A 26,051-nucleotide genomic window follows, 5' to 3' on the forward strand; every position below is an offset into this window, starting at 1 on the left:
TGTTTAAAGTCAAGTAGCGTCAAGGGCATCAATGTGTCCATGGGGGAAAACCCTCCCAATACCACAAATTGGCGATATAAACGACAGTATTGAAAATGGTGGTTGACCGTTGACAACTGTACGAAATCTAGTAGCTTATCGGATGTGCTCCGAGATGCAATGGGAGATTTGTTAGATGAAAGCATCATGTTGTGATATTTGCAAGAATGAGTGAGGTATGTCAGATCGGTGTCAAAGATGGTATGACTCGGATGATCATGGAAGCCCCATGGACTAGACCCCGGCCCTGTTCGAGTATGATGAAACAGAAGGTAGGCCTTTATATTCGATATTTAGAAACATACATGATTTGAACACTACGTAGTGAGGGTTAAGTATATATTGTACGTGTTGGTGTGATATGAATAATGCACGTTTTCAATCTTTTATCCTGCGCATTTGTGATGTGTATGCATAATAATTGACTTTTCGATCATGTACTATAGCAGTACTGATCCGGTCGATTTGAAATCTGAATTGAGCCCCCCCCCTCCCCCTGTTTTATTCCCTCATCAAATTAATCAAGCTAAGAACCTTCTGTTATATCATGAAAAGAGAGAAACAAATGACACTGTAGACAGAAATGGAACTCAGATATATGTTCACTTTATTATTTTTAATGAAAGCATCGAGCTGCTACAAAAAAATACATTATTGCAAGGAATGTTTTACATGATTTATAATCTGTTATTACATGCTTGAGTATGATAATATTTTCCCCATTACGAGGGTCTTTTATCTGAAAATAAAAAGTATAGCAAAATTCATTCATAACACGTACTGAACATGTTGAAATAATCTTCATTTGCCATTTATGTACATGCAATTGTGTTAGCGCATGTATAGCCTATCTAAAGGCATAGTGCATTTATATGACTTTATAACAGTCTCCCTGTTGAGCATCACTCTGTCTCATCTTCACTATTATCTTCATCCTCCTCATTGTAATGGAATAAGCCTTCAAATTTTGTCATGTTTCTGGCCAAGACACGTAAAGCTTTACTCATATCCATGCCACTTTCTACTTTCTCCGTGAGGTCAGACTGAATATCCCGATTGGTGTCATCTTCTTCGAGGTACAGGTTCTGTCGTAAAAACTATGAGTAGAGGTAAAAAAAAAATGCGTTTGACTGCCCATAGAACTTTCACATGGGCCTTCTCTCGAGCCTCATTTTCATCCGATCCATTTGAGATATATTTTTTATATTTGGCATCCCTCATCTCGTCAGTGGCTGCCATGGCCTGTTCGAACCATTCTTGGAAAGCCTTGTTATCTTCCGGTTCTTCCGTGCGAGGTGTCTCAGATTCTGATGATTCATCCTCTCCTTCGCTTTCATCATCATCGTCATCATCAGAGCTAGATTCTGCCAATCGACGTATTTTAGATGGCTTTTAATTGGAGTCGATGATCATGTCAGGTAAAAGCTTGTACACAGAATAATTAAATCAGAACGACTACTTTAATTTAAGTTTAGCTTTATTAACAGAATATTCAAACTATCACCTTTTCAAGGTTTACATTCAATCACTCCTCTTTGTAAATTCCTTTAACTCTAGTCGAAGTACATCATTCATAACTACAAGCGAAACGAATATGAAATACAAAGACTAAAACTCCTAGAGTGACAGATTACACTTTGACATGTAAATTTGGAAAAAGGATTATTACTATCAAAACCGGACCGGCATGTCCTTTGAGCTCATATACAATTATTTTAGGTGGAAATAGCTTGTTTTAGTCCAGTTCAATCATTGTCTTTGGCATATGCGATCTCGGAATCATAGCGATGCTCATCGAGTAAAGTTCAGTAGTGAGTAAACAAAAATGTAGAGCATATTGATGTTCCTTGAAAACGACTATTCCGCTTACCAGTCGAAAAGACTTACTGACATCGAACAAATGTTGATCGTTGATCACTTTATCGTCAGCGATGGACTGTCTATGAATCCATGTATCGCAGAATGGAACGCTCGTATCACATCCCCCTCACCCAAATTGGGGTCACAAAGCAGATCCGAGATCACAATCACGTAGAGTAGTTCACTCAGAATAAATAGCGTGAATAGCGCCCCACTTCATTTCTGGAATGTAGAAATAATAATCATGGCATTGAGATTGCGGTGACCGAGCAAGAAATTTGTCCTCTTCATCTGGGAAGAGGACAAACGCAATGAGAACGATAGAGCGCCGTCAGCGGGCGTTGCGGCGTAATTTGACGGATGTTGTTAACGTGGGCACATTCGCTTTTTGTCAGTTTTAAAGATGAAGAGGATAATTTTGTTGCTAGGTCGCTACTATACACCCTTTTATAAAAGTTTTAACATTGTTTTTGGTGAGTCGAAATTACAGTACACCCCCCTCCACCTCACCTGATGTTTTTATCCACTTGTATCTCGAAATATATTTCTTAAAAAGTGGTAGCTTTGAATTTTAAACTTGAGCAAGGCACCCAGAGTCACGACATCCGTCAATTCCGCTGAAAAGCGCCGTCTGCGGCGGTTGAAATACGGCGTAGCGGCGTAAATTATGCTGTCATGGCGTCAAACTGAGGATTTACGGAAACAAAATGAATAAAATAGCAATGATTGAATTAATTTCAATCATTTGCATACCAAGCTTTAACGAATAAACATGAACATATCCATCGCTCCCAAACGCTACGAATGTTCACTATGCGATATTAAGACATACAGTCGCAGGTTCGACCTGAAGAGGCACATACAATATGTACACCCATGTATGGAAGATGATGATGATTGCGAGACAGATGATGAAGGTAGCAAATATGATCATCGACTCCAAAGGCCATTTAAAAAGCGTCGATTGGCAGAATCTAGCTCTGATGATGACGATGATGATGAAAGCGAAGGAGAGGATGAATCATCAGAATCTGAGACACCTCGCACGGAAGAACCGGAAGATAACCAGGCTTTCCAAGAATGGTTCGAACAGGCCATGGCAGCTCGAGAGAAGGCCCATGAAAGTTCTATGGGCAGTCAAACGCATCTTGTTTTACCTCTACTCAAAGTTTTTACGACAGAACCTGTACCTCGAAGAAGAAGACACCAATCGGGATATTCAGTCTGACCTCACGGAGAAAGTAGAAAGTGGCATGGATATGAGTAAAGCTTTACAACGTGTCTTGGCCAGAAACATGACAAAATTTGAAGGCTTATTCCAATACAATGAGGAGGATGAAGATAATAGTGAAGATGAGACAGAGTGATGCTCAACAGGGAGACTGTTATAAAGTCATATAAATGCACTATGCCTTTAGATAGGCTATATACATGCGCTAACACAATTGCATGTACATAAATGGCAAATGAAGATTATTTCAACATGTTCAGTACGTGTTATGAATGAATTTTGCTATACTTTTTATTTTCAGATAAAAGCCCCTCGTAATGGGGAAAATATTATCATACTCAAGCATGTAATAACAGATTATAAATCATGTAAAACATTCCTTGCAATATGTATTTTTTGTAGCAGCTCGATGCTTTCATTAAAAATAATAAAGTGAAAATATATCTGAGTTCCATTTCTGTCTACAGTGTCATTTGTTTCTCTCTTTTCATGATATAACAGAAGGTTCTTAGCTTGATTAATTTGATGAGGAAATAAAACAGGGGGGGGGGGCTTAATTCAGATTTCAAATCGACCGGATCAGTCCTGCTATATATAGTACATGATCGAAAAGTCAATTATTATGCATACACATCACAAATGTGCAGGATAAAAGAATGAAAACGTGCATTATTCATATCACACCAACACGAACAATATATACTTAACCCTCACTACGTAGTGTTCAAATTATGTATGTTTCTAAATATCGAATATAAAGGCCTACCTTCTGTTTCATCAGACTCGAACAGGGCCGGGGTCTAGTCCATGGGGCTTCCATGATCATCCGAGTCGTACCATCTTTGACACCGATCTGACATACCTCACTCATTCTTGCAAATATCACAACATGATGCTTTTATCTAACAAATCTCCCATCGCATCTCGGAGCACATCAGATAAGCTACTAGATTTCGTACAGTTGTCAACGGTCAACCACCATTTTCAATACTGTCGTTTATATCGCCAATTTGTGGTATTGGGAGGGTTTTCCCCCATGGACACATTGATGCCTTTGACGCTACTTGACTTATACCAACGTACCTGCATCGTACCCAACGTCCAAAGGTCGCCGAACTTCAACACCCATCAAATTTTACGACGGGGTGTTACGTAATATACAATACAATACTGCTATACTACTCTTCTAACGGAGGACCAAGGATTACTTTATTGGCAGGACCAATGACTCACAGTACATAAGAGAGCGTTGCGACGAAGAGATCCGCACGTACAGATAGAGTTTAAGGAAATATTAAACTAAAAAAAGTTTGTTAAACAATGGAATTCCGCATCATATTTAGCCTTTTGTGCCTTGTCTTAATGACTGACATATCAACTGCAGATCCGACAGTGACAGTAGCTCAAGGGATACTCGTGGGTAAAACGGTCAACTTCACAGAAGAGGACTATATCGGCGTTGATAAAAGCTTTGATGTTTATCTGGTAAGCTTTCAAAAAACTCATCATCGATGACGAAAATCAGTCATCGAGTCTTTGGAGCGCTGAGGAGCGTAATGAAAAAGGCCCGTGTTGTATACTAAGATATTTCACACTTTGTTGATTTTCTTTTAAAGTTTCATTAAAGAAGATGTTGCGATTTCTATCGATCATTAAAGTTATGTTAACCATATGTTTTATTAAACCAAGTAAGCTAATTCTGCAGATTTTGTATACATGCTTTGGCTATCATGAACCATGATTATGTTCAACGTTATTAATATTTGGGAAAGATGAAGCTGCCAATAAAATTGTTACAAATTTCGAGGTTGTGAATATTTAGATATGTACAGTATATTGGCCTAAATGAACAAAACTTAATATTCAATTCTCAATTCCTATAATTTTCAATTTTGATTATCGTGATGTAAAAAATACATTTTTTTCTTTGTCATTAAAGAACACCGGCCCATTCTAAATGTATTATCAGTCCAAGAATGTCTACTTACGTGATTTCGTCAAAAAGGGGAGAGCCTATGGGGTCAACCATATGGGCCCAACAAAGTTGATGCTATTTAATTGTATTCTAGTCACCAGGCGTTCCAATTGTTTCATCTTTATTTGGGAAAAGTAGGAGGCCAAAACCATACATGCACGAAGGATGTGTGTGTAATTTTGGAATATTTCTTCTCTTATAAATCACAACGTAGATTATAGGACTGGCAAGTGAAATATTTATTTAAAAGACAAAATCAGTGAAAAATAAAATCGCTCACAGCCAAATCTATAATGTTCTTGGATTACATCATTTATTTTCATGTTCTTCTCTTTAAAATCCCTACGTTTTGGGCAAAATCATGAACTGGCAAGTGAAATGTTTACACACAGAATAGTTATAAATTTGACTCACTGCCATAGTTCCTATAATTTTCTAGATTACAGAACATTTAAGTCTCTTCTCAAACTGACCAGTTAAGAAAACTTTGACCTTGTGCCAACCTTATAGCGTTTTAATATTCTTATGTTACGCTTGTCATGTTAATCCTACTTTATGGTGTCGTTTGTAAGAAAATATCATTCGAATGCCCACGCATCTTGCATGCTTGTCTGTATGTACTTGTGGTGTGGCTAAATGTGCAACACCCTCATTTTCAGTGAAAACATGTTTCATATAGAATGATAAATCATTCATTTTGGCGACTTATCACAAAAATAGAATAAAGATAACCAGCGGCCAGTTTCATTGTGCGCATTTATCTGACATTCTTCAATAATTCGTGATTTACCCCTCAAAAGGAATTGTTGATAGGACTAAAGGAATTCATGTATACATTCATAAAATTAATTTAATGATTTAAATGACACAGGGGCGATCCTCTCGCACACCCGCTCTCACCCTCCCCCCCCCCCTCTTTCTCTCTCCCTCTCTCTCACTAGAATTGCTTTCACAATTGTCGACTCTTGAGAACATAATCTTGAAAATCCTTCATTGTCGTCTTTATCCTAAAGGCCACCGCACACCTTACGACTGCTCATGATCCAACTTTGGAACAAATCTCATTTTGCTCATTTTCTGAAAATGTGAATGGAACATATCATTTTATTTGAGGTTAAAATTAATTGAAAGAATACTCATATAACCATTTTGAAAGATTTCAAGCCTTTATTTGGAGTGCAGGCCAAATTAGTTTCAAATCGTAGCCAATCGTACGACTGCTATGACGTCATTACGACTAGATATTATATTTGCTTTTATTCTAAGAATGATGATAGCATAGTCACAGACTTTGACGTAGGTATTTGTACGATGATTTCAAACAATACACAGTAAGATATTCCAAGTCTCAATATGAGTATCAAATTCTAGTACGTTTTATTCCAAAATTGAATCGCAGACCAATCGTAAGGTGTGCGGTCGTCTTAAGGTAGTATTCAGATTGGATAACAATGAACCATGATTTTGCATTTTATTTTGTTTGTGTGTTTTGGAATGGATAAGAAAGACTGTGTGCGCGCGTGCGCGTGTGTGTGTGTGTGAGAGAGAGAAGGAATGAGAGAGGGGGGGGGGTGCTTGGCTGACTTAACCCTTTAATATATACCAATTTACTTACACTGGTTACAACTTTCCCTTTTTCATTTTTATAATCACTTGTGACATCATTACAATTTTATATTAAAGTACCTTTTAAATATTCTCAGTCTATATCAAATCTAAAAAAATACACCACATAGTTAAGCGAATCTTGTCTCACTTTTGCACTATTATCTGGATTATAACGTAATATTTTGAATTCATATTGTAACTTTATTATTTTCTTTCATGATATTGGTTATTTGCAAACTCCATGTGTATTTTTACTCTGTCTTGGGGGTTTTGTAATACACTTATCAATCTTAAATCTTCGGATCTTAGCACTGATATAGCGAATTCCTTTTCGTAATACGTAATATATGCAAACAAAATTGATATGGTAAACAAAATCTTTTTAATTGATATGGTATTTTCTCCATGATATAGGGAGTACCGTTTGCCGACCCACCCCGTCGCTTCAAGCCACCAGTCGCCAAACAACCATGGGATGGACCTCTTACCGTGAAAGAGTTTAAAGACGCCTGTTCCCAGACTTCTCCTCCTCCCTCTTACGCTGGTCCATTGTCCGAGGATTGTCTTTATCTCAATGTTTATTCGCCAAGCCCAAAGGTAAAGTATATAAGCATAAAAGAAAGTTATGGGAACCGCCCTTTCCAAGCCATAATGAAGGCAATCGAAAGTGAGGCTTCTTTCCAAAATAACTTAATCATCAATTTCTCCAAGATGGCTTCTAAAATGGCGTCAGAAATGGTTTTCGTTATTTTAGGATCGTCACTCAGAAGGGTCGTGCTTCATCCATCTGGGGAAGAAAAAAAAATTGAGTTCTACACAATTGTTTCAAAGCTAATAGAATACATTAGGACAACTTACAATGATAATCAGTGGTCCAGTACTCGAAAAATCCAACATGGCTTCCAAAACGGCGATTGTGTAAAAGTTGTCATTTAATAAAACTGGTCAAAGCTCTATAACTATCCATCTAGGAATTATAATTTGGGATTTTCACTATGGTGTCATAGGTAAAATAGTGCATTTGGACGAGTTACAATGATAGTCAGCGGTCTATTACTCTTAGAATCCAACAGACCAACAATACTTCCAAAATGGCGCTAAAGATAGCTTATTGATCGAACATGAAATCCGGCTGAAACCTTAATTGCCAATGAATAATAGCCCATAATTGCGCCACGCTGACTAGCTGCAGATTATTTCATAGCTTAACGTTCATGAGGGATATTCTTTAATACATGGAATAAACCTTTGAAATAACGCTATTCTGACGCCGCGGCTCGCCGGGAAGAAAATACCGCATGTACGAAACAAATTCTCAATTGCTAAATTACCCCTATAGGGTTTCGCCGCCCCTCTCTTTAGAGGAGGAGTTTACCCTGACGAAAAGTCGAATTGATTAAAAGTAGAATAAATTAAGATTAATAAGCCTGTTAGTGAGGGTTTGATGAATATCCATTAAAAATAACCGAGTTATGAATTTCTAAAATTTTGATTTTGTGACGTCTCAAACGAGTAGCCCATTACGTTGCCATGGTTGTGTGATATATATATATTTTTTTTTTACTTTTTTTTTACTTTTTTTACTTTTGATATTGTCAATAATTATTATTCTTTTTAAAGTGAGTTGGGTCGGCCGTTTTATAAGGACATTCTTTTCCTTTTTGGCTGCTTCCATCTCAATGCTTTTTTATGTCTTTGATGTTATGTAAACTTTGTTCCTGTGTAGTTTACCACATTTGTGTTCATTTTTATGCAGAAAGGAAAATAAACTTGAATTGAATTGATGTCGTTATTTTGTTTCGTTCAGAGGATGCCGAAGCACCTGGTAATCTTGGTATGTTGGATCAGGTAGCAGCCCTACAGTGGATATACGACAACGTTGAAGGTAGCTGCTAGATTCCAATTCATTATCGATTTCATTTAGTTTATTTTACCGCCAAACCCTGATATTGATAATATTTCATTGTATTCATGCACTTAGTGATTTCCAGAACTAATCTTGTCAGTTATGATTTGTAATTAGGATGATAAAGGTATAACCATGATACCTGCTTTTGTTGGAAGTCTAAATTGCAAATACTCGAACGCTTTACAGACTTTGATTAGAACATTCATAAAATATATGGGAACAAATCAAACATATCCGAGAATCAGAATGTGATAGGGTCAATACGGATTGAACGAGATTGAAAAACAGGTCAACAGACAGGGGGGGGGGGGGGGCTATTAAGATGCTCCTCAAGAAGGCACGACGACATACTTATAAACTTTATTCACGGTCTAAATCGTATTTCTGAATTCAAATAATCTTGACTTTTTGGTATATAAAAATGTTATTATTACATTTTTTTCAAATAGCTTTCGGAGGAGATAAGGACAGAATTACTATATCTGGAGAGAGTGCCGGTGCAGCGTCAGTACATTACCTCACACTCTCTAAACGAAGTCGTCATTTATTCAATCAAGCCATCATCCAGGTAGGTAGTATTATTCAATGATGCTGTAATGGATTTGAAAACTAAACAAAGTAACGAACGAGGGATTGAAATATTAGATATGAACGTAGATAAATAAGTGAATGAATAATAATGATAATAAACCTGAATTAATTGTAAAGGTGATGAAGGCCAGCTACTTAAATCTTATTTTTTTCTCTTAAGTTTCTCAATTCCTTAAATGCTTCTGCGGGTAAAAAAAATCAGTAATCATGTTTAAAAGTGTGAAAATAAGCATGAACATGAGATTTTATGCATATTCAGTTCCCCACATTCATGTTCGTTCCGCGGCCCCTTATATTAGGGATTTTTCGCAGAACGCTATCGAGGACATAGGAAATGTATTTCAAATTTCCTTTTTGACAATGAGAGAACAAGATATCTTTGTCGAAAATTGGTAAATCAAAACAGCAGTTTCGGACCTGGACTCTTGAGAAACGGCATGTTGGCATTTTTTCGTCAGCACCGAAAATTAGGACGAACTGCTTTTCTTGTTCACCAATTTTTAACAAAGACCTTCCAGCAGTTCATTGTCATTTGACAGGCATTTTGAATACTGAACGGTGCGAGAACTCACTGTTTCTTATTTAATTACCACCGTCTTTATTTTATTCTTTCTTCAAGAGTGGAACAACATCCTTTGATTCCAGACCGGCGGAGATAGAAGTACAAGATGCCAGGAATCTCGGGGAGGCCTTGGATTGTTCCACGTCGCCGTCTTCTGCCTTGGTCGCATGTTTGGAAACTAAGACTCCTGACGAGATTCTAAACGCTTCTTTACCGGTGAGTACACGTTAGATAACTTGATAGTACATACTAAATTTCCGAAGGGTGCTAAATGTATGTTTGATAAAATATAAAGTAATTGACATAATTATCCGATTTGCAGAATGATTCTGATAAATGTTATCGACCGAAAAAGGGTGTCTAACCCCTTTGTAATCTAAGAGCAAGAATACAAAAATTATAATCTCTTGACCAATTATCAATAGAAGCCCGTTGATAATTTTTTAAGTAGAGGATATTCCTTTCTCAGAAGTAACGAACGTAGATTGGGTGTCTTTTGAAATTACACTCTTTAAATCAATGATAATAATCGCCGTTGTTGAAGTTAATGGGCAAACTATGTCACTTTTGATTCGAGGACATCTGGATGATTGACACTATCACGTGATCTGCTTTTGACTGATCCAATAGTAAGATTCTTAGTATGTTGAATATAGATAGTGTTGTTTAATGATAGTGTTGTTTGATGATAGCGTTGCTTAATGATAATGTTGTTTGAGTGAAAATATTACTTCAGCGTTTACAACTATATTTTCAAAAACAACAATGGATCCATGCATGCAAATATTTTATACCACATATTACTGAAATTCTAATTGTTTGTTATATACATGTATCACCATCTATTACAGAACGACTCGTTTGATGATGATGATGGTGGTGATGTTGATGATGATGATGTTGATGATGATATTTCTGTTAAACATTCACAGGCTCATCCAATTAAGCTAATTACTACACATCTGCTGAGATAAGTGAGTTTTGAGTTACGGTTTGAAGAGTTCAATGTTGTCAATTTCACGGAGCGAAGAAGGGAGGGAGTTCCATAGGCGTGGCGCAATATAGGAAAAGACACGATCTCTATATCCTTTTAGGCATGTTTAGTTAGGTGTGTGATGGGTACATGAAGAGTGATACCAGTACCAGATCAGCGCAAGACATGACATAGACGGCGTTGTTCTATTTATAGAGAGGTCACATATCCTGGAGCTAAACCATGGACAGCCTTGAAAGTCAGGAGAAGGATTTTAAATTCGATCCTGTACTGAACTGGTAGCCAGTGCAACTCCGTAAGAACAGGTGTGATGTGGTCATATTTCTTTGTACCAGTAAGCAGGCAAGCAACAACATCATGTTCACCCTGTAGTCTGTTCAGCATAGTTGAAGTAACACTAGCCAGCAGTCGGTTACAGAAGTCAATCCTAGAGGTCATTAAGGAATGAATTAGGCTTTCTGCTGCAGAACGAGTGAGGAGTGATCTTATAGCTGATATATTTCTTGACAGGTAGTAGCTAGGTAGCCTGGCATACCTTGGAAATATGCTTGTCCATCTTCGTTGGTCGAAGAAAACACCCAGATTGCGAGCATTTATCTGAAGGAGGGACAGACACACTGCCAACTTGAAGATTTCGTGTTACAATCTTGTTTCGCATATATGGTGGAGAAAAGACTAGATATTCAGGCTTTTAGTCATTCAGCTTGACAAAATTTATTACCATTTATTGTTGAATTTCTGTCAGGCAGGTAGTCAGACACGAAGTAGCATCAGCATTATCATCGCTCACCCTTGGTTCACATACAATTGCATATCATCCACGTAAAAATGACCTTTTATTCCATGATGACGAGTAATTTTCCCAAGAGGCGCAGTGTACAGAGTGAAGAGTGGTGGTCCTAGGACGGGACCCCGCGGAAAACCTCTAACAAAGTCCCTTTGATATTCACCATTTGTCGTCTGTTGTGGAGATACGACCGGAGCAATGCTAAGGCAGTGGAATCAACCTTAAAATCTACATGCAATGTCTGGGGAAAGACTTCATGGTCTATCGTGTCATGTGCTGCTGACGGATATAACAGGAAGATTATGACCGCTTTGTTGTCAACTTTTCTCAATATGTCATCATAATTATGTCCTAAGACATGTAAGAAGAGCTGTCTCGACACTGTGGAGCTGTTTATGGGCAAACTGCATGGTCTCATGAAGGTCAGTGTCCTGCAGATGTGTTGTCAATCTCTTCGCCACAACTTTATCAACAACTTTGGCAAGAAAAGATAGGATTGATATGGAACGGTAACTGCTCATTTCCTCCCGATCAAGTGACGTCTTCTTCAACACAGGAGTAACGTGTGCGAATTTCAGTTCTCCGGGGAACTTTCTTTCCTGCACAGGTGCATTAACAATCCTCGACCTCGATAACGGCATAGCCATCAAATCATCATTTTCCTTCACAACTGTAGTTGAAATAGGATCTAGGGAGCATGACTTTGAAGGAGACTTCACTATGATTCTCTATATTTCTAGAGGAGTGGCAAAAATGCATTTAGATCATCATCACACGAGTAAGGTACATTTCTGTCCAGCTTTCTTTTTCACTCCGCTTTAACAGGTGTTGATGTGCTTGACTGCAGACTCAATCTTTTCAGTGAAATAACTTGAGAAGTCACCAGATAACTCAACAACTAGAATTAGAGTCAATATATGGCAAGGAGCTGGATTTGACCATTGATACATGACGTGTCGATACATGATACAGTTGGTCTTCAGTCGATACAAACAGTATATTAATATCTTTATCGTGTTATCCTATTTTGCAGGCGTATTCATCATGCCCCATTTCTGTGGACGGAAACTTCCTTGAGGACAAACCAATCAATCTTTATGAGCAAAATGACTTCAAGAGGTGCCCTGTACTGACTGGTGTCAGCAAAGATGACGGAACTCTCTTTCTTCGATTCCTCTTTGCCAGTAGTCTTCATCTACCACGACCAACACTTAATAGTACAGGCTTAGAAGAATTAATTAGAGGATTGATGGCCCCATATGGTATGTGTAGTATGTTGAAATTACTTCTGAAATTTTAAGGGTTTGGTATTAAAGTGCATATTCCATAGCATTTGCTCCAGTGTCAACTGCTCCGCAATAAATTCCAAACACTAATCGAATGCCTAACTTCACCCAACGACAATAAGGAAAGACACTACGATCACAATTATTGATTAAGTGCCTACCATTTATTATAGGAACATCATGATTTGACATGGTGCTGCAAAGAGAACGATTGTTCACATTAACCTCAACACGTGAACCACCACAAGCTGGCGCTATAACACTTTACATACAAGAGTCGTAATTACACATACTGGCGTGACTACTTTTTTCCTGTCCTTGCCATCATTCATGAAATATAAGAAGGAATGTACCTACATATGATTATCATCAAAGCCAGCAAAAATTAACTACAAATCTGAAAAACAATAAACAGTATAGTAAAAACATTTAGCCACAAGCCCTTTAAAATCATCAACCGACACAATAAGCATTTGTAAACAGCTTGTCTTCAAAATGCAATTAAAACATCAAACCAAAGTTAAAGTTAAACCCTAACTTATTACCATGTAAATCTATGTAATCTTTCCATTCCATCACATCTATAAAATAATGCTGTTAAAAACTTACAATACTTAAACGATAAATAAAATATATGAATAGTTCACAGGAGGGTTATTTTTAACGGCCTACATGCTTACAAAAATAATTGTCTTCACAGGTGATGTAATATCTATATCTGATCTATTATCACAACCTAATTTGGTTAAATGCCATTCGTCCTCATACTCCATTAGTAAATGGAAAAAAAAAATATTCAAAAATCCTAATAACACATTAGGTACATAAAAGAACTATCTCTGAACTCCAACAGACATACAAACACCACGAATCAATGTCAGAAGGCATGTCATAAAAAGGATTAAAAACAAATTATTTCCAGTAAAAACAAAATATCCACCCAAAGGCACTCACAGCAAATCCGCAAACACACACAAGCAAAACACTGCTCTTCATGCATTAAAATGCATTAAGAGCCATACAACACCTGTACCTTTAAAAGAAAGACACATGAAAATATCATTTGAATACATATATGGTAAGTTTTACAATACGTACTGTAAACAAAGGCAATAATACCAAGTCTAAGCATAACATAAAATAATGGTGTAAGCCAAACATACAAGATGATCCGTCAACAATAACATGATAAATCACCTACATACATCTATTATCAAACGAAAGCAATCCTGAAAAAAATTAAAATCAATCATGAAATATAAATGCGACACTCATGTATAGCATGCAGACATAAGCTTCAATTAAGAAAAAAAATGCATATTACTTATACACTAACAATGATATAACAGCTGAGCTGCCAACCTCTGATAACCTAAAACATACTGATCCATAATCAAAACCATCGTTTAAAGGAAAACAAAATCATTCCGATACAAAAACGGATAAAGTATACATAAAGCACGCCAATCAAAGTTAACAAAAACATATTCTGCAAAAAAAGAATGTTGTCACTGTTACTGCTACATATTGAAAAAACATATTAGTTGACAGCTATGTAACAGTACATACACAAATAAAGTTTCAGAATCGCGCTGTAAACCTGCAACAAACTTAAATTAATGTGTAATCACCTAAACCAACACTACATCTATGAACCTGTAAACTCACTAAAAACCTGAAATTGGCATGTATATTGAGAACAAAATAAATGCAATAACAACCATAAACATACACAATTAAAAACCATACAAGCATGGACAGCATATAATAAGCATCATTATGTAATCTGCAAAAACAAAAAATTAAATATAGGGATTACAAAATATAATTCCAAAGTGAACACACACGCAATGTAAAGTACAATAAAATAGCATACAATCCTCACACCAGCAAACCAAAGTTGCGTGACATCAAGGAGTTTAATGAAACAAACCGTACAAAAATATAAAATTAAAGAAAAAAAAATCAGTACTACTGTCCAGCATATAGCCGCTACCATAATCTGCAAATATACACTGAATGGGGGGGGGGGGGGGGGGGGGAATACCTAAAACAAAAAAAAAGGCATAAAAACAACCCTACAGAGGCAACTAAGCATGCCAAGACCTCCTGTTGAGAAACAGAGAAATATATTAAATGATTATACCGTTAAAGGAAGAAAACAATACTGTATGAAATAAAGGAGTAAAAATTGTCTAAGCAAGTCCAAAATAAGAGGAAATTGCGAGCCGAGCTAATAGTTTAGGGTATTGTTGAAAAAGCAAGCAGGGCAGTCATCATCACAAGGGCTATTAACAAGAGATGTAGATCATATCTGGGGGCGCCACAGGTGATACCACATCATCGTGACGAAGGGGCGGCACAGGCGAAACCACAAAACGGAAGATATGACGTTGTAGGCGAATGACATACCGCGCCTTTCCGATTAGCGGCTGCTATGCAGGGACTGGGCTCTCCTATCACCATGGTGAAGAGCGCGCTTCTTCGGGGTGGTAGCGACACCAGTGGGAGCCAACAGAACATCTGGAGGGCGGCCAGGAGGGATGTCGATCTCTTCAAAGTAGGGATGTGAACAAGGGGCCACCCTTATCCTCTGGACACATGGGGTAGACGTCTCGCCCAGCTGGGCCCGGTTGGAGATGTTCGTAACCGTGGCTGGATATCCACCAAGAGCTTCTCGGGAGGGACCCCTTTGGGAAGTGTGGATGGGACCCAAGGGAACAGCAGGATCAGAGACGTCACCGACGACATTAGGGGTTAGGTCAGCAACCGATGAAAGGAAAGATGGCTTTTCCATCAAATGAGGGGGTCCAGGGCCATTGTCACATACAGGTAAGTGGACTGTATCAGACCAATCGATCACATCGGAGGCGGACAGAGTGATGACTTGGTATCCACAAAAAATGTCAGATGTCAGGGTAGCTGGTTGGGTTTGTGACAGGTCCTCAGGTGGGGTATCTACACATTTACAAACGTCAACTTGCTGCAAATGGATGGAGAGTTCAGTAGAGGACTCAAGTAAGGGCTGCAGTACGACATCACCAGAGGGCTGAGGACTCAGTGTGGATTTACTGCTGTCCAACTCTTTGGAAGCAAAAGGCTGTTCGAGTCCATGCGTGGAAGGACTTGGCATAGATGGTATAACCTGGTGTTTCGCATCTGCGGCAATATCGAGCGATACAACGTCGCACTCCTGTAGCGAAGGAGTCTTGCCAGTGGCATACGAACCTGAACTGGGGTCGGGCAGTCGTGAACCATAGCGCAATGCACCGTCGCACGCCTGAAGCGGAGGAGTCTCACTTGCAGCATGCAAAACCGAGTTCTGAACGGGCATTGGTGGACCATAGACGATAGCTGGTCCATCACCGAAGCGAATTTGATGCCGGGCAGGTCGGACGATTACATCATGCATTTCCATAAAAGGGGTGCCGGCTTGCACTTCGACTTCAAGAGACTCTACAACGTACCCTACAAACAGAAACTGCTGATCAAAATGAGTAAGTATAAGGGAAATTTCTCCAATGAATCCTACACCAAAATTTTCAGCAAGTATGTGGGAACCTGTAAAACTAGCACATAGTCTACGAACTGCAGCATACCTAATCAAGTTCCGTGAAGCTCCGCTAATAAAGGTAACCTGGATCTTCTCTTCACCACAAAATAAGTGAGCATAAGGAGCATGACTTGCCTTATTAGGCAACACTGTAGAACTGGCCACACTTACAGAATGTGGCATTGTATCACACGTCTGGAACTCACCTGACTCCGATGAGTTACCAGTGTTGCTATGGAAACCTGCCTGATACTCAAAGGGCTAGTAAAACACTAACGAGTCATCAAAGCAACCAAGAGCTCTAGACCTGTCAATGGGCGAGTCGGTCATAGATGATAAAGGACCAGGAGTACTACCATGAGTGCGGTTATCACAAGACAAATCATCATCATACAGATTGCAATTCATGTCATTGTCAAGTAGGCGGTTATTAACGTCTAATCCGAGAAAATTACCATGTCCATAAACATGAGCGACATGGCGGGCCTGCGCAACACAACGCTTGTCTTCTATAGGAAGAAATGGGCAATCCCCACTGTGATGTTGGTGTGAGCGTCTAGCCTCATAACATAATGGACAACTATGCTTCATAACTGGTTGTGTGTAAATAGAGCTAGCACCTTCCCTCTCGTTCGATCCTTCGTCACATAATTGATAATCAGCATCATGTGGATGTGAATGGATAGAACGAGATCTACAGTTGCTACTAACACTATTATCCTGGGAGGGAGGTTGACATAGGAGCCCATCCCACTCTTCAAACTCTTCATCATAACATAAGTCATCATCAGTGTCATGTTCATATTGTGTAAGGAATGAACTGGTGTTAATAGATCTAGGTCTACTGTCAATATCCTTGGAGGGAGGTTGGCTGAGGAGCCCATCCCCCTCTTCATCTTACTTATACACCACCATCTCTATATTCATCATAATCATAATTACATTCACAAATACTCTCAATCTCACGTTCATTTATTTCTTCTGTACAATAATTGGGATGACTTAAGCTAGAAACATTACAATTACCAATGGGAAGGGGGGGGGGGGGTGTGCCTCTCTTTCGGGCGTGAGCATTGAGGCCTCTCTTTCGGGCCTGGGGAAGAGGTTGTTGGTATCTGTAATAGTAACGTGGATAAGCCAACATGATTACCAATTGATGGGACTGTGTAAACCGCGCAAATGCATGATCACGAAACAACAACCTATCACGGAAAAGCTTTCCGACCGACCGTATGCAAGGATTGCAATGGCCATTCCTACTGCGTGTCATTGCACGGATGGCGAAGATTCGCTCAAGCTGCCACCACGACAATAAGGAAAGACACTACGATCACAATTATTGATTAAGTGCCTACCATTTATTATAGGAACATCATGATTTGACACGGTGCTGCAAAGAGAACGATTGTTCACATTAACCTCAACACGTGAACCACCACAAGCTGGCGCTATAACACTTTACATACAAGAGTCGTAATTACACATACTGGCGCAAGGAGTTAATGCTGTGCTCTACCCTAAACCTAAGACTCTATTTGCAACTCTTACCCTACCCATACTATTAGACAAAATAAAGCGCGGAGCAGTTGTCGAAGGGGAATAATAATGTCGTATCACCGATATGCTTTGTCTGAGCAAACTGGAACCAAAAATATTTTGGGGGAAATCCCCCTCTGCACTCGGTTTCCTATTTTTTTTCGTGAGCGACTTCCATATTTCGCTTCATCTTCCTTCTGTTTATCTTCTTCCTCTCATCTCGCTATCATAATGGCGCCACACTTGATTTTCAATCATTATGCATTGTAATTCATTCTCAATATAATTTCTCTCTACATTATTGTAACTTTAATCATAACCATCATGGATACTTCTGATCTTCAAGATGGCTCATCTACAGCTGGTGCATGCATTACCGGATAATCTTATTAATATTGTTTTTACTTACGAAACACCAGGCGTCACTGATGATATCTTGATCGCTGCGATTCTTCAGCAATACACGGACTGGTCCATTGTCGAGAACCCTTCTGCCGATCTGATGCCATCTTTCATAGAGTTTGCTGGAGATCACCGATTTGCCTGTCCTTCAGATCAGTTTGTTAGGTACCATGCTGGTGTGGGGGACACTGTCTTCAAATACTTTCTGACGCATGAGCCGTCACGGTACGTATACCAGCTGAAATGATGTAGGTAAATACATCATGAATATGCGGCGGCAATAGCCTCCAATAATGGCCCCGCCAGGGTGACCAGATTTCACAAAATGAAATACGGGACAATCGACAAAAAATAAAATACCGGTAAACAAAGAAGGCTACATAGTGTTAGACTTGTGAAAAAATGTAAGGGTGAACAAAAGAATGAAGGAGAGAATGAAAAGACAAAAGAAAGGAGATGAATTGAGAAGAAAGACAGAATAAATGAAGGGGAAAATGAAAGAAAAAAAATAAAAGAGAGAACAGTTTTTTGGTATTTTTTTAAATTGAATATAATAAGAAAGAAAAAGAAAGGAATTGAGATGATTAAATGTTTGAAAAAACAAAATAAAGGAGAAAAAAAGAAAGTATAAAAAAGGAGGAGGAAAGAAAGATTGAAGGAAAGAAAAATGTTTCCTTCATTCTTTGATAGAAAGAAACAAAGAAAGAAGAAAACAGGATGGGAGGGAGGGCGGAAGGAAGAAAATAAGGAAGGAAAGAAGGTAGGAAGGAAGGGAGACAAAGAAAGAATAAGGGAAACGAATTAGAAGGGAAAATAAAATAAAGAATGAAAGAAAGAAAGGAGGAAAGAGAGAGAGGAAAGAATGAAGGGAGGAGAGATTGAAAAGAAAAAAAGTAATGGAAGGAGAGAGAACGAAAGGAAAAGGAGAGGGGGTAAGGAAACAAAAAAAAGTTCAAGGAAAGAAAGAATGAAATAAAACAGGAAATTTAATAAAGAAAGCAAGTAAGAGAAAGAAGCAAAGAAAGAAAAATGAACAGAGAGAGAAGGATCAGGAAAGAAAGATAGATGGAACAAAAAAGGCAAGCAGGAAGGATAGAATGATGAAGAACGGATAGAAAAGGAAGAAAGAGGGAAAAGTTCAAACTTCAACAAACAAAAACAATTCCAATCCTCTAACAAAAATCATAATGATATTTGGTGTTTTTTAAATATATTTTTGAAATAAAAAAACCTAAAATGTTTAAGAAACGAATAAAATTTCAAAAGTGAAGCATTGTCAAACTTAAGAATTAGATAAAACATCGCGGCATGATACACATCTAGATCTAGTTATGAAAACTCAATAATTTGTTCCTCCGATTACATCTCCAAATCAGTAATCTGAGAATTCATAATATATTTTGTGATTATTTTGGTGGAAAAAACTGTTTATCATGTCATTGTTTGCACCATTGTGAATCTGCTCCGATCCTACATGCCTAGCTAGTAGCCTGTCACGCATAGGCAGGAGGCCAGTTCATTTGCAATGTATTGGGTTAGCAAGAAAATCACCACAGAACTTGCAAAAGTTTACAGTTATCGATTTTATTGTTGTCTCTACTTCGTCATCTGTTGGTTATTTGATGAAAATTCGTCACTTTTAAATGTATCAAGTACAATTTGTTCAATATTCTAAAATACGGGACAGATAGGCGTCCCGGGAAGGGTTTGTCGGGACGCCGGGACAAAAGAACAAAATACGGGACAATCCCGGGAAATACGGGACGTCTGGTCACCCTGGGCCCCACGACCTTTGCATCTGCGACAATTGCTCCTACTGAAAATGCACAAGTGAGGCGAAAGATAAACCAGATCTTCAAACCTTCTCTTAACCTCCGCCCATGATTCTGAACCCCAAAGACCTATTACAACTCCAACTCTCACCTTGTATTTTTTGAGAAATTAACGGAGGAGTAATTGTCGTACGCAAATGTCGCGCAAATCGGAGACTTTAGAACAATAAGGGACTATTGCGTTGGATTCACTTGGTGATGACAATTTTTTTACAGGACGGTATACAACACCCCCGCTTCCCAGGGACATGGTTATTTTTCGGGACATTATTCTTCTGGCCTTAGAGTTTCATGTATTAAAGAAGAATAGATTACCTTTAAATTTGATTCAAATAATTCGTAATGGACACAGACATGACAGAAGGACCGATTGAGGTTCAGTCAATTATTTTATGAAAGCAGGAGATTAAAAAGAGTGGGTTTATCGCACTGCAACGGTGGGCGTTTGCGAACAAACAATTTTATCTGAAGGCTGTCATCTTATTAATGTAGTTAATACTTCATACTTTAATTTGATTTAATTAGGAAGTGTTTGCGATACACTTTTTATCAACACATTTGAATATACATATACGTTGCAAATATTTTAATATTTTGACACCGAGAGCGCTTCATGAAGTGACTTTTCAGATGCGTTATCCGACAATGCCATAGTAACAGTTCTTCTCAGCCAATCAAAATCAATGAAAGATGTCTGATCTGATGAAAGGCTCTCCAGATTCTATGAGAACAATTTTGAATCATAATGCTAATTCAATAATCGACGCTGTGAAACGAGGATGAATGAATAATATGCTAAGTAATCAACGCCATATTTCTTTGCAGTTCTCGTCTAGGTTTACCAGATTGGTTTGGAGCTGGTCACGCGGAAGAAATTACGTTTGTCTTTGGATTGCCATTCATTGAACATCTTCCTTTAAGAGGTTTAGACCAGATGACGGACGAAGAAAAGAAGTTGTCGGTCAAGATGATGAAGTTATGGACCAACTTTGCTAAATTTGGGTAAAGAATTATGAGTTACACTGCATCTTTGAAATTTTTAGAGTATCTTTTGAAATGAAAATGTTAGCCCCTACTGGAAAACCACAGTGCCCCACAGTGTGTTCACATGTGTGGAATAAAATGTGTTATCACATTCACATTGTTGCATTATAGCATTTCAACAGTGTGAATCATATTTTCACATAATCGACCTTGTGAACACGCTGCGAACAGTCACACTGTCGAGATGTCGACTATGTGAACAAATTTACTCATTCCTTGAAAAACAAATGCTATTAGAGCATACTTTAACGGTTTTAAATTATTTTTGGGTGTGTCTAGTCCAGTGCATTAATGTGTATGATCGGGTGTGTGTGTGTGTGTATGATGAAGTTTGTGTTGATCTGTAGCTGGAGATACTTCTAGGGAGGGTGAGGATGGGTGTGTGTGTGTGTGTGATGAAGTTTGTGTTGATCTGCTGCTGGAGATAATCCCAGGGAGGGTGGGAGTGTGTGTGTGTGTATGTGTATGATGAAGTTTGTGTTGATCTGCTGCTGGAGATAATCCCAGGGAGGGTGGGAGTGTGTGTGTGTGTGTGTGTATGATGAAGTTTGTGTTGATCTGCTGCTGGAGATAATCCCAGGACGGGTGAGGAGGGGTGTGTGTGCGTGTGTGTGTGTGTGTGTGTATGTGTGTATGATGAAGTTTGTGTTGATCTGCTGCTGGAGATAATTCCAGGGAGGGTGTGCGTGCGTGTGTGCGTGTATTCGAACTCCAAACAACTGATAGCAAATGTAAGATTTACAATTGTGATACAACTGTGAAATTCCAGATGGAAGATTATGTAAAATGCATTGATATCATTTTATCAATAGGGATCCAACATCTGGAGCTGACCCTAGTGAAGGGTTGGGCACCTGGCCATCCTTCACTGTACCAGAGCTCTCTTACAAGGAGATATCCCTGGATCTTGGTGTAGGAAGAGCATTGAAGGCCAATCAGTGTAACTTCTGGAATGACTATTTCCCAAAACTCCAGGATGATATTGGTATGTTCATTCATAATTTTATCTAAACATGGTATACGTACTTCAGCTATTAATTTTCCTTTGCATTTTTACATCGTACAGCGCAGTTTAGAATTACAAATGAAGGCTTTACATATATCGTCATCATCATTATCGTCATTAGCAGAAGGAGACAGGAGTGTGTATAAACAGTTTGCTGCTTGTAGTCACGATAGACACGATTGAGATACATCAATATCTTACCTCTTATAAATTCTATATGATGGGAATCGTATTTCACTGAATCTATAAACTATATTTTTAAACCTTTCATATCGGCACGGTGTGAGGGCGGGCTGACGATGAGATCTTAGAAACCTTGATCATTTTGAGGGAATTAATGGATTCGTGATATGTAGACATTGTTCAATGAAAAAGAATCTCCAAAAGTGCGAACCTTCCTTGCGGTGAATAGTTCAATCTATTTATTCATTTAAGTTTTATCTACTCAGGGTTACAGCCATTGCATTTTATAAAAAAAATGGTTTTTGTCGTGCACAAAGATGTTAAGACGATTAAAAAGTTTTCATATTGTATAATGTTGATTGTTATCTTTCTATTTTTGAAGCTTCGATGGATCAAGGTTTATTGGACTGGCGGAGTGAGTTTACCAGGTGGCAAGGTGAAATGTCTGACTGGCAACGTGAATATGACCAATACAAGAAAACTCCACGGTGCAACTAATCCCGTTCTATGTGATATGCTCAATTTTTGAAAACTCACACAAACTATATAGGCCTATACATTGCAACTCAATTTTGACTGATTATTCTCAAATAAGTCACGCAGTTGACCTGTAGTACAATATTTATTATGAATAGAAGACCCGGATTTTAATTTCATAGAGAAAGTCAGCTGAAACTAAACAAATATTTAAGGTATGCATCTTTATGAAAGTGGAATTACATTGATAGCTAGTTCTAGTTTATTAAAAGAAGTGTCACTGTTTCATGCTAAACATATTATAGTGACCACTCAATGAATAATCATGAATGTATAGAGATATACGAATTGTATTGTATCTGTAACTGACAAAAAGCCTTACGTTTCAGAAAACTTATTGTTAAAAATAACAAAAAAAACGCGAAAACTTCGACACATAATTATTTTGAATATGATATTGTTTTAAAATGTAACTTTCTTCTTTCCAATCCAATCCAATCCAATTCAAAGGTAATTTGATATAGCGCCTTTTCCTTTCGGTTGCAAAGCGATGTGCACACACTTCTCCACTATCTTTTTAAACGATACAGGCTGAACTTAACACTTTTAAACTCAGTAAAAATACAGACGACATTAAGATTTAATAGATGAATTTATCAATGTGTTCTATTGTATTATTTTTTCCTCAATTTTGCATGGAAATTTAGTTTTAGATCGAATGACCGATCGAAACAAATTTCCAAGAGGTCATCCTTCCCCCTTTGGGACCCGGGTTCGACTTCCGGCAGAAACATTATTTTTCGGCCTTATCAAACTTTTCATAAAGGTAGAGCCTTGATTAAATCTACGCCTTCCATTATTGTCGATCCCCATTCACGTAGGACTATTGCATTATTATCACTTGTCATAACAATCTATACATAAGCTTGTATAAACGTTGACGAATAATGGCGTTTTCTTAAAGTTACCAAAAGGGGGTGAACTGTTTTTGATAGAACTTTATTGATACTCTGTATGATTTGATGTTTTCATATATCATGCAAATGTTTTCAATGGCCCGTATTCTGAAGTCGGGTTTAACTTAAACTCAGGTTTAAAGTTGTGGTTTAAGTATGGCGAGCCAATTGTTACATAAATCACTAACAGTAGAGATATCATACTTCAGCTCATTTGGCTCTCAAATCATTCATAATTGTCTAGGAAGTATAAATAGATGATTGTGTCCACCATCGATGTATCACGAAAGAGCACAGTAAACATAAGAAACATACAACTTAATAACAAATTTGATACTTTTGGCTTCCCATACTTACACCACAACTTTTAAACCTGAGTTTAACTTAAACCCGACTTCAGAATACGGGCCCATGTGTATAACAATAAGATTTATTTAGCTGGTGTTGTTCTAGTTGACTTTTCGATCACATCTCTTTTTTCACTACTTCTTCACCATCACTTCATATCTTACAAATTTAAAGACACACAAAATAATATCAATTGCATGTTGTAGAAGGAATTCTTGAAGATACGCTTACACATGTACAGGGTGAAAGGGGGCGCTATACCGCCACTCGTCTAGGTGCCATGTATTGGCCTTTGAGAGGATACTGGCCTTTTATGATATTTTTATGATATGACATTTATGATATTTTAAAGTTTCTCTTTATTTCACAAAACAGTATAAAGGGAACCGATAACCCACTCACTATGAATTATGAAATATTATTTTTTCCTCATTGTTATGTGAAACAAAGTTTAATTTCTCTCCGCTTAATTACCATCGATTTAACCTGTGGTTTAATCAATATGGTCGTTTATCCTTTATCAAATCTGTAACAATAATGTATAATTCAAACAATAAAACACAAAAGAAATAGTAAGTGACTGACATCACCGCCTCTCATTTTTACTTGTCAATGAGTTGCGCGTAAATCATGGCACATAAATTTAAGAAATAAGCGAAACTTCAACAATGACATAACTTTCTATTTTACGTTCGGTTTATTAAGCGTTATGATTGTTTATTTGTTTTCTCAGCTATCTAGGATAGACTTGACCTTAAATACAAAATTGACCTTTCTTTAAAGGACAAGTCCACTCCAACAAAAAGCTGATTTGAATAAAAAGAGAAAAATCCAACAAGCATAATCGGATGTAAAATAAGAAAGTTATGACATTTTAAATTTTCGCTTAATTAAAAAAAACAGTTATATGCACATCATGGCTGGTATGCAAATGAGGAAAGTATGACATCATCCACTCACTATTTCTTTTGTATTTTATTATGTCAAATATGAAATATTCTGATTTTCTCCTCGATGGCAAATGATACAATTATTAATTCCTCCCTGAACATGTGGGATTATCATTGTTTAATATTATATTTTTCAGTCATGTTGCTCCTTATTGTCAAATGTATAAAAATGAAACTAATTCAAACAATAAAAAACAAAAGAAATAGTGAGTGATGGACATCATCGACTGTTGTGCATATCACTGTTTTGTGAAAAAAGCGAAATTTTAAAATGTCATAACTTTCTTATTTTACATCCGATTTTGATGAAATTTTCAGCACTATGCTAGTTTGATTTTTCTCTATTTATTCAAGTCAGCATTTTCCTGGGATGGACTTGACCTTTAAATACCAACTCATTTTATAACTACATAAAACAGTAGTAATAATAATAATAATGTAGAGTATTTCTAAAGCGCCAAATCCAAGGCGCTGAAAATATACTTGGTATATTATTATTACCCCGGCTGTATAGCTAAGCGGCCATATAGGCACTAAAGCATTCAAAGAATAAATCCTACCGTCAGGGTGACCAGACGTCCCGTATTTCCCGGGATCGTCCCTTATTTTGCTCCTTTGTCCCGGCGTCCCAACAAACCCTTCCCGGGACGCCTATTTGTCCCGTATTTCAGAATTTTGAACAAAATATAGTTAAAACATTTGATTTTGACGTATTTTCATCAAATAACCAACAGATGACGAAGCAGAGACAACAATAAAAATCGATAACTGTAAACTTTTCCAAGTTCTGCTGTGATTTTCTTGCTAACCCAATACATAATTGCAAACGAACTGGCCTCCTTTCTGTGTGTGGCAGGCTACTAGCTAAAGGAACGGAGCACATTCTCAATGGTGCAAACAATCTCACGTGATAAACAGTTTT

The 26,051-nt window shown here is 37.8% G+C and overlaps 1 protein-coding gene across 1 annotated transcript; it reads left to right on the forward strand.

The window, feature by feature from the left end:
- The first annotated feature begins 4,363 nt into the window (after window positions 1-4,363).
- LOC135155739 (acetylcholinesterase-like) lies at window positions 4,364-25,900 on the forward strand. Its single transcript, XM_064105829.1, has 10 exons — window positions 4,364-4,615; window positions 7,128-7,310; window positions 8,523-8,598; window positions 9,072-9,190; window positions 9,833-9,991; window positions 12,590-12,818; window positions 18,351-18,558; window positions 20,991-21,167; window positions 22,022-22,194; window positions 22,781-25,900. Exons 1-10 carry the CDS (start codon window positions 4,451-4,453, stop codon window positions 22,894-22,896), a joined length of 1,605 nt encoding a protein of 534 aa, XP_063961899.1. The 5' UTR covers window positions 4,364-4,450; the 3' UTR covers window positions 22,897-25,900.
- The last annotated feature ends 151 nt before the right edge of the window (window positions 25,901-26,051 follow it).

The sequence above is a fragment of the Lytechinus pictus genome, chromosome 10 (genome assembly GCF_037042905.1).
Source record: "Lytechinus pictus isolate F3 Inbred chromosome 10, Lp3.0, whole genome shotgun sequence".
NCBI classification, from domain to species: domain Eukaryota; kingdom Metazoa; phylum Echinodermata; class Echinoidea; order Temnopleuroida; family Toxopneustidae; genus Lytechinus; species Lytechinus pictus.